Source organism: Nicotiana tomentosiformis, chromosome 10 (assembly GCF_000390325.3).
Source record: "Nicotiana tomentosiformis chromosome 10, ASM39032v3, whole genome shotgun sequence".
NCBI lineage: Eukaryota > Viridiplantae > Streptophyta > Magnoliopsida > Solanales > Solanaceae > Nicotiana > Nicotiana tomentosiformis.
The window spans coordinates 16751223-16760506 of NC_090821.1; the positions used below are offsets into that span (position 1 = coordinate 16751223).

At 39.3% G+C, this 9284-nt stretch overlaps 2 protein-coding genes and 1 long non-coding RNA gene across 3 annotated transcripts; 1 reads left to right on the forward strand and 2 right to left on the reverse strand.

Annotated features, from left to right (window-relative positions):
• Window positions 1-1039: 1039 nt before the first annotated feature.
• On the reverse strand, window positions 1040-2667 carry LOC138900579 (uncharacterized). The gene is made up of 3 exons (XR_011411693.1): window positions 2488-2667; window positions 1891-1937; window positions 1040-1264 (listed from the first exon to the last, which is right to left on the reverse strand). It is a non-coding gene; the product is annotated as an uncharacterized lncRNA (long non-coding RNA).
• A 2769-nt stretch (window positions 2668-5436) lies between these two features.
• Window positions 5437-6415, forward strand: LOC138899812 (uncharacterized). Its single transcript, XM_070186506.1, has 2 exons — window positions 5437-5773; window positions 6345-6415. Exons 1-2 carry the CDS (start codon window positions 5437-5439, stop codon window positions 6413-6415), a joined length of 408 nt encoding a protein of 135 aa, XP_070042607.1.
• A 439-nt stretch (window positions 6416-6854) lies between these two features.
• On the reverse strand, window positions 6855-8656 carry LOC138899813 (uncharacterized). The gene is made up of 3 exons (XM_070186507.1): window positions 8575-8656; window positions 7532-7920; window positions 6855-7454 (listed from the first exon to the last, which is right to left on the reverse strand). The coding sequence occupies exons 1-3, from the start codon at window positions 8654-8656 to the stop codon at window positions 6855-6857; spliced, it is 1071 nt and encodes a 356-aa protein (XP_070042608.1).
• Between the last annotated feature and the right edge of the window lie 628 nt (window positions 8657-9284).

Here is a 9284-nt window from a genome sequence, read left to right on the forward strand (position 1 = left end):
CTTGTAGACACTCATCATTCCTGTGTTACCTTGGACAAAAGCCTTTTTGAGGGAAACATTCTTCTCTCACACAAAGGGCTCCATACTTAGCCCATAGATCTTCAGGATCTTCAAAGGTCATATCCGACTAACAATTTTCGGGTACATCATGTACACATTCTCTAAAGAGTTGTCATTGACTTGTTCGTGCTATTCTTCAGTTCTACCCATATTATGAATTGTTCCAATCTTCACTAGATCCCGAGGTCTCACTTTTTTCTAAATCTAAGTCTATTGACGTCAATAAATCAGTAGTAGTAATAAAAACTTCTCATTGTAATTCTACCATCACTAAAGGAGGGATAACAAAACTTATATCATTTTATCTGAATATCAACCTCGTTACAATCTTCTTTCTACATCTCAGGTATTATGTACCTCCATCACCTTACCCTTTTTACATTATAAAACCAATGCTTCACCTTTATAAGCTTTCATTACTTCCTCTGAATATAGGTGATACAATCGCTCATAGCCTGAAATTGAAGTATAATACTCATACCCCTAACATTTCAATAATCTGTTCAGAATATTTAATTTGTTGGCTACGAGTACGAGCTCACCGAAGTCTTTCTAGTAACCATCATTACTGAAATTGCAACAAGCACGAGTTAGACTCAGATTATTACAACTCATCTCTACAGAACTATCTATGAGATGAAAGAATGGAAACCATCCCTAAATATCCGACAGCCTCTTACTTATAAGTGTGGTGCACAACACACCCATAAATAAGACTCTGCTAGATATGGCTCGTAGACTCCCTAGGGCTGACCTGCTCTAATACCAAGTTTGTCACACCTCAAACCGGAGGGGCAAGATGGTCACTCGGGCCTACCTCACCGAGCACCAACATAAGGTGCGTCCATAACCATGTTATCATACATAAATGGGCCAAAAAGGCCGCCATAAGATAATTTGATTAAAACATGAAAGGAAACTCGACAAAGGACGTCCCAAAATGATATACAAGCTTATATACATGAGACATACGGGCCTACAAGACCGCCATAACCATTAATACACATAATATCTATCTACAAGCCTCTAAGGAGTACATAAACATCATAAAGTCAGGAAAGGGCTCCACCATACCCAACTATGTATATATATGCAACCATCACACCTACCAGCTCATTAGACAGCTCCGAAAGAAAGGAGCATGAAAACCTTCAGCTGAGTTGAGCCACCTATTGTGAAGTATCGTTTGAATCACTATATGTATCTGCAGGCATAAAATGCAGTGCCCTAGCAAGGGTCGTCAGTACGAAAGATGTGCTGAATATTTAAGGCAGGTAAAGCACATAAATAGAAGATGAAACACGAAGGAAGAGTATAGAAGTCAACTTGAAACTCATAACAAGCCTCTGAGGGCATATACTATCACAATCATGGATATATATGCATACTTGTAGAAATCAAGCCACTCAATGGGTCCATATAATATAATATCAAGCCACTCTGTGGGGAAATTTAAGTCATAACATAACGTACCCCGCCTCGAAGAGGACTCGGTCATGCCCGACCTTAATAGGACTCGGTAATGTCTCATGTCATTATCATAACATACCCGGGCTTGAAGAGGACTCGGTAATACCCAACGATCAATGGTTGCACAATAGGTGTTGTACCCGACCGACTATAGTGCGACTCGGTAGAGTAAAATAGATACATATATAAGTGTAAATGCAAGACCGACCACAAGTGATATCATGAATCCAGAAGGACGCCATCGGAGGGAAATACACAAGAATATGATCAATAGTTTGTCAGGGAAGACTTATGACTATTACATCTTGCGATATGAAGATTATATCAAGTCATGCCAAGAAAGAAAGTGGCCTTACATACCTTGTGTCGATAGCTCATAAGTCCTCGAACATTTAATGAATGACAATCTACATCATACGAATGATTTGGATCAATAGCGACTCAATAAACTATTAGTCATTTCATTTAGACTTTTCATTGAACACTTTGTGTGCATAGAACTTCCGTAGTCTTTAACAATGGTAACTCAACAACAAGATACTCTTTTCAACTCTACTTTATTTTCTTATTTTCCTTATTCATTAACTACCAATATCCAGTAATTCAGTATCATAATATGGCTTCAAACGAGCGGCTCAACAACAATAACATTCTCAACAAGCTCTTTAAACAATTCAACAATCACAACGAGCGGTAAGCTCGATTTTACGATTAACAAACTATAATTCTAAGCTATTTTCTTTCTTCAAAACTATGTCCATAGCACCAACAACAACCTACACAAGCTACTGTACCAATTTTCTAGCCACAACATACCTTAAAACATCTTCAAAATAGTCCCATACTCGATAACCAAACATAACTACGATTTCCAGGCCTTACCTCACGGGTTTTCAATCTTATAACCTAGCCATGGCTTTACAAGCACAAGAAAATATGGAGGATGAAATATCTTACCTCAATCAAGAAGGTAAGATCAAAACATGAGCTTACTCTCACTTAGAACAACCTTCCACGTCACCACGGCGCACTAGAGCTACTCTTAGCTAGCACCATGATTTCTTGGGGTTGGATTCACTTGGTAGCCTTTGATTTTGGCCTTGGATTATATCAGAACTCTTAGAGAGGGTTTGGAAGGGTTTTCAGCCTGGAAATAGTGAAAAATATGAATGAAAATTATCTGTAGGCGTTTGATATATATCTTGAATATTTCTACCGTCTAAAGTGGGTCCTATAGGGAGCTGCTTGTGCAGTCTCGCAAAAATGCGAATATCTCTCTATTCAAATATCGTATCGACGAACGATTTAATGTATTAGAAACTAAACTTGTATAAATTAAATTTGGTGGGTGGATGACCCCATGAATCCAAGTACATTGAAGAAATTCTCAGTGACATTAGACCCAAATTTCAGTAAGATTATGAACGTATCTTGCGCCAATTTTTGCAAAATGAATTTCTAAAACTTACTTGACTTTAAAGATTAACATACGACTATTTTACGATTCAAATACCTTATAATAAAACCTTATTATCATATTAATCACTCTTATTCTTCCCCCAAAAGTAAAGCTATGGACTCCACTTCCCTTTGGAGAACTTCGTCGAAAAGTATTTTCTTTGATTCGTACAACCATGAACTCTTACGAAACTTACTTATCACTTCAATAAACCTCTCTTAACATTTTGGAGGGATCTTAAACTCTCTAAGCTTATGTTATTTGACTAACAACACAATTGACGTCAAAAGTATGAGGTGTAACATTTATATTGATGATATGTTGGTTAAGTCTATTAGTGCAGGAAGTCATTTGACTCATTTACAAGAGACATTCGATATTTTGAAGAAATACAACAAGAAGCTCAACCTGGTAAAATGGGCTTTTGGAGTTGGGTCCGGAATATTTTTTGGCTTCTTGGTTTCTCAAAGAGGAATTGAAGTAAATCCCGATATGATTAAGACCATAGAGAATATCCCTGACCAATTGAAAAGTGTGAAGGAAGTGCAAAGATTGACCGGCAGGTTGACGGCCCTAGCAGATTCATATCAAGGTCGTCGAAAAAATGTCATTATTTCTTTTCACTTTTAAAAAAGAAAAATGATTTCGTGTGGACTCCAGAATGTCAGCAAGCGTTGAAAGACCTAAAAAGGTACTTGTCCAGTCCTCTGCTAATGTCCAAACCGAAGGAGGGAGAACAATTGTTAATTTATTTAGCAATTTCGGAAGTTGCAGTGAGTGCAGTATTGGTTTGGGGAGGAATAAGGTATGCAAATCCCTATTTATTACGTTAGTAAAATATTGTCAGAAACGGAGACACGTTATCCACACTTGAAAAAGTTGGCTCTAGCTCTCGTAGTTGCTTCTTGAAAGCTTAGACCCTACTTTCAGTGCCACCCAATAGTCGTTGTGATGACTTTTCCCTTGAGGAACATCCTTCATAAACTTGATCTATCGGGTCGATTGTCTAAATGGGCGATAAAATTAGTGAATTTAATGTAGAATATAAACCTCGGGCAGAATCAAGCACAAGTTTTGGCTGACTTTAGTCCAGGTATGATGCCTTTAGGTGTTAAAGAAGCAGTTCTGGTGTCGAGAACTATCTCCGGTGTATGGACCATTTTTACTGATGGAGCCTCCAACATAAAAGGGTCTGGTCTTGAGATAGTATTAATCACTCCTTCGGGAGAGACCCTGAGACATGCCATTAGAATTTTTCCTTTGAGTAATAATAAAGTTGAGTATGAGGATTTGGTTGCATGAGTTGAATTAGCCCGGAGACTAGGCTCCGAGGTGATTGAGATAAAGTGTAACTCCAGCTGGTAATGAATTAGACATACGGAGTCTTTGACACCAAAGAGGAGTGCATGCAGTAGTCCTTGAAGAAAGTTTAAGTTTTACTTTCCCATTTCAGGGAATGGTCGGTAATTCACATCCCGATGGAAGAGAATGTTGAGGCAGATGCGTTGGCCAATTTAGGGTCGTCCACAAAAATTAAAGGAGCAGATTCCGATGCAGTTGTTCAGCTGTTGCACTCAGTACTGGACGTGGATGGTTATTGCGAAGTTAACTCAACCATCTTAATCAGGGATTGGAGAAATGAGTTTGTAGAATATTTAAGGAATGGAAAATTGTCTGAAGAACCTAAAGCCTCTCGGGCGCTACGAACTAAAGATGCTAGTTATTGCCTTGTTGATGGTCAACTATACCAAAGATCTTTTCAAGGACCATTGGCTCGATGTTTTGGAACATTAGAGGCTGATTATGTAATGAGAGAATCTCATGAAGGAATTTGCGAAAATCATTCAGGTGCGGACTCGTTGGTTCTTAAATTGATAAGGGCCGGTTACTATTGTCCCCGGATGGAACAAGATACGAAGGCATTTGTACAAAAATGTGATAAGTGTCAGAGTTATGCACAATTAGTGCATCAACCGGCATAGCTTCTGTATTCGGTGGTGTCACCATAGCCATTCATGAAATGCGGGATGGACATAGTTGGCCCTTTGCCTCAAGGGCCCGGGCAGGTAAAATTCCTTTTAGTGTTAACTAACTATTTCACTAAATGGATTAAAACAGGTGCTTACAAAAATATTAGAGAGCAAGAAGTGATTGATTTCATTTGGGATCATATCATTTATCGGTTTGGAGTACCAAAAAAAATTACTTGTGACAATGGGCCACAATTTATAGGTTCCAAAGTCACAAAGTTTCTGGAAGGATTGAAAATCAAAAGGATCACATATTCTCTATATCATCCAAGTTCTAATGGATAAGCGAAGTCGACCAACAAGGTAATAATTCAAAACCTCAAAAAGAAATTAGAGGATTCTAAAGGCAATTGACTAGAAGAGTTTTCGAGTGTATTATAAGCATATCGAACAACGGCAAAGTCAAACACGGGAGAAATGCCCTTTTCCCTTGTGTACGGCGCAGAAGCTTTGATTTTGGTAGAGATCGGGGAACCGACCATAAGGTACTTACGGGAAAATAAGGAGGCGAATAATGAAGAAATGCTGATTAAGCTGGATTTGCTTGAAGAGCGTCGGAATTTAGCATATTTGAGGATAGTGGCACAAAAGCAAAGGATGGAAAGATATTATAACTGTAGAGCAAATCTTCGATATTTCAAAGTCAGAGATTTGGTTTTGCGGAATGTGACTCAAAGTACCCGAGAGGTTAATGCTGGAAAGCTAGGACCAACGTGGGAAGGACCTTACCGAATTTCAGCCATAATCAGTAAAGGTTCATATCATTTGAAAAATCAATATGGAGTAAAATTACCAAGTACTTGGAACATGACTCACCTCAAAAGGTATTATGGTTGAAGATCCTTGTTGATACTGAAAGTATGTGTTGTACTCTTTTTCCGTTCATCCAATTTTTGTCCCAATTGGGTTTTTCTTGCAAGGTTTTAATGAGGCAGCAACATAAAGCATACTACGAAGAAGGATCATCGACGATTCAAGAACTCCATTGCTCGGATTCTCATATTTAGCATCCAAACACTGGTGGGGACTATTGTATATCAAAACATTAAAAGTGTCATAAAGACCGAGGACTATTAGAACCGAAAGTTATATCTTATCAGGACCAGGGACTGCATGATTAGCCCCGTAGAAATAAGTGGTATAAGTTAGCCACATGTATTGGCAGCTTCATTTACTTAAGCAAATTTTTGCTTATGTAAATGTACTTTTAGAAATGGAAGGAATAAATCAAAGTCATTTTATTTTTTTCTTGTCCAAGTGACATGTTAAGGTCTTTTTCATCTGAAAGTTAGTTAAACTTCAAATGCTTGTGCTGAAATGAACAGGAGACATACTCTTCAAGAGCACCGTAAACATAAGGGCCCTTTCTTATGAAACCTTCATAGTCAAAGGGTAAACACCGGAAGTATGAATGCCCGAAATTAAAGTTATCAGATGTAAAATAATTCCCAAACTTTATCATATGAAAAAAAATGTCTTGCATAGAAATTAAGCAAAATATATCTTCTATTTCTTAAAATGCCAAACTGAATAGAAGTTTCGGCATAGTTACAAGCTAAAGAGAAAAAAATAATATTACATTAATTGGTTTTGTCAGCGGAGTCCGAAGCAAGAGAAGTCTCTACTGTATCTTTTGAAGATGAAGGTCGTTCAGTATTCGGTTCAGTGCCTTCATCCTTATCCTTATCTTCTTCTTCAGCTTCCTCTTCGGTTTCCGATGACTCATAACTTGTGCTCGAGGATCTTGAAGCAGTGGGTCGAGCAGGAATGTTATCTAATGCAGTTGTCTCCAATTCAAGAACCTCGGCGATACATCCATCCATGTCTGCAATGCCTTATTTGGCCTCCTCCAAAGTCTTCCTCCTCATGTGATAAATCACATAAGTTTTCTCAAGGAGGAAAGAGTCTTCTTGATCTTGGAGTTTGGATCGAAGCTTCTTGATTTTGGACTGCAGTTGCTCGTTTTCATCCCTCATGATGCCATAGGTCCGACAAAGGTCAGTATTTGTCCTTGCGTGTTCACTGTTCTGCTCCATGACCTTTTTAAATCTTTGCTCCATCCTAGCTCTCTTCTCCTCGGCAGTAGCCTCTTCGATTTTGGAACATAAGCTTGCTTTCAGGTTATTAATTTGTTCCATGGAAGCATACTCAAGTTCGGCTGCGACAGTTACAGCATCCTGCAGCTCAACCCACTTGGCCTTCAACTCTTCAAGTTCTTCATGCAGTTGGGCAGCCTCTTGGTTGTGAATTATCTTTTCTTGCTCGGATTTCTCTAACATGGATTCAAGTTCGCCCATTGTAACAAGTCTTGCTTCTAAAGCCTGGAGACGCTCAGCAAGTTGATCCCGTTCAGCAGCGATCCGATCCCGTTCAGAAGCAAGTTCTTCTTTAGCTTGGATCATCTTTTGCAAGCCCTCGGAGGCAAGGAGGTTAGCCTGAAAAGTCAAAGATTGAAGTTATTAAGGGTTATGTCTAGCAAGAGAAAAGGAAAGAAAGAAGTATGAGGTGATACCTGAGCAGAGAAGAGCATGATATTATTAATCAAGCATTCGGCAGAAAGGGCTTCCATCTTCTGTTGGTCCTTGTTCGAAGCTAAAGGCATCAAGTAGTTGGCAACCCCCACCGGCTTGAAGAGTATATAAAACTCATTCGAAACCGAAAGAGTAACTCTACGTTTATCATCGGGGTTTCTAATGGGTGCCGGGAAAGTGTTCTCAATGTTCCCATGGTCGGGTGACCGAGGGGAACGAACATCTTCCATCCGTTTAGGCAGGGCCGGTGAATCAGGAGCTGATGATGCTGTAGACGGTGTTGAAATAGCAGGTGGAGGAATACCGGAGATAGAACTCTTCTGACTGGAAGCAACAAAGGGAGCCCGGAAATGAGACTCGGTGTTTTCAACTGTTTTGATTTCAGTGAAGAGTTCTTGAATTTCTCCCGATTGAGTAGAGAGATATTTTCTTCTTCTCTATTGAAGATAAACCGCTTCGTTGTCCTCCTCCTTGATTTCATCTTTATCAAGGACCGGTGTGGTTGGTCCGTTGAAGCTTCTTTTCTTGAAGGCCTCTCCTGAGTCTCAGCTTTGGAGGTATGTCTTCTTTTTTATTTTTTCTCCTTAGACTAAGGAGGATGGGCCTTCACCGGAGGCAAGAGCAGCATCACGAGCCTTCTTTCGGTCAATGATTGCTTGAATTTGTTATTGGGTCACCGTTGAGTTATGGGAAACCTCAACAACGGGGCAGATAGAAGACCCCGTCAGAAGGCTTGTGTATTATGAAAGGGAGTCAACAAATTTGTACTACGTTATGTTGGAGATTGTAAAGAGAAAAAGAGAAGTTTTATTTACTATGGTTCTTGGCCTTGCAGTTGAATTTGGGTGAAATTTATTTTCACTTATGGTAGTTCGGTGTGAAACCATCTAAAATCTTTTGTACCCATTGGGTCGGGTTTTGAACTGATTGTGGAACCCAACATGTAGCTAAAATAGGAGAAATAAAAGTTGGCAAAGGATGGAATTTTTTAACGCAATAGAAAAAAGATATCTGAAAAACTTACGAGCAAAGTTCCAAGATTCAGGGATAGAAGGTGTTGTTGCCGGAAGGATGTCCCTAGTAGCAATGATAATGAACTGTTCCATCCAACCACGATCGTTATCGTTATCGACACTGGAAATGATGGCATGGTGACCTCATTTGCTGAGTTTGATCATGCATCCACGGAAGTTCTTTGGAGAGTAAAGGTTGATCAAATGGAAACGAGTGAGGGTTTCACCGGCCCGTGAGCACAATACCCGGAGTCAAGCCACCGTACACCATATTGACGGGCTTACCTGAGCCAAGAAGATTTGGTAATTGTAGCAAATTTCTAAAATAATGAGATCGATTTCTTGGCCCATTCTTAAAGTAAAAGGTTACATATAAACATACATGAACCCCGGTTTGCTAAAGGTAACCCTTTCCACTTCATTGGGGGCTAAGATTTCAATATTTTTTCAGTCACAATCTTTCTTCACAACAGGAATACTAGCAGGGTGAATGGAAGAAGGATATCTACTGACAGGACAATTTCTGTCACTTTTGGGATTGATAGGTTCCTTTGGTACTTGAAGATCCATCTCAAAGTTTAGTTAAAAGGGTATGATTGTGTTGGTAGCAAGAGAACCAGCATCGACTTCCTTAGTTTTGTTTTTCTTAGAAGGTCCACCACCGATGTAAATACCTGAGTTTCCGTAGGAAGAGTTACTAGAAGACATGATGATAGAAAAT

Bases quoted from the DNA above. Each gene is read 5' to 3' on its own strand.
- LOC138899812 (XM_070186506.1), top strand. From the start codon at position 5,437: ATGCCCTTTTCCCTTGTGTACGGCGCAGAAGCTTTGATTTTGGTAGAG. The intron at 5,774-6,344 runs GTTCATATCATT...TGAAATGAACAG, and splicing joins TTCAGCCATAATCAGTAAAG to GAGACATACTCTTCAAGAGC.
- LOC138899813 (XM_070186507.1), bottom strand. From the start codon at position 8,656: ATGGAACAGTTCATTATCATTGCTACTAGGGACATCCTTCCGGCAACA. The intron at 7,921-8,574 runs GTAAGTTTTTCA...AAATCAAAACAG, and splicing joins TGAATCTTGGAACTTTGCTC to TTGAAAACACCGAGTCTCAT. The intron at 7,455-7,531 runs GTATCACCTCAT...TTGACTTTTCAG, and splicing joins TCATGCTCTTCTCTGCTCAG to GCTAACCTCCTTGCCTCCGA.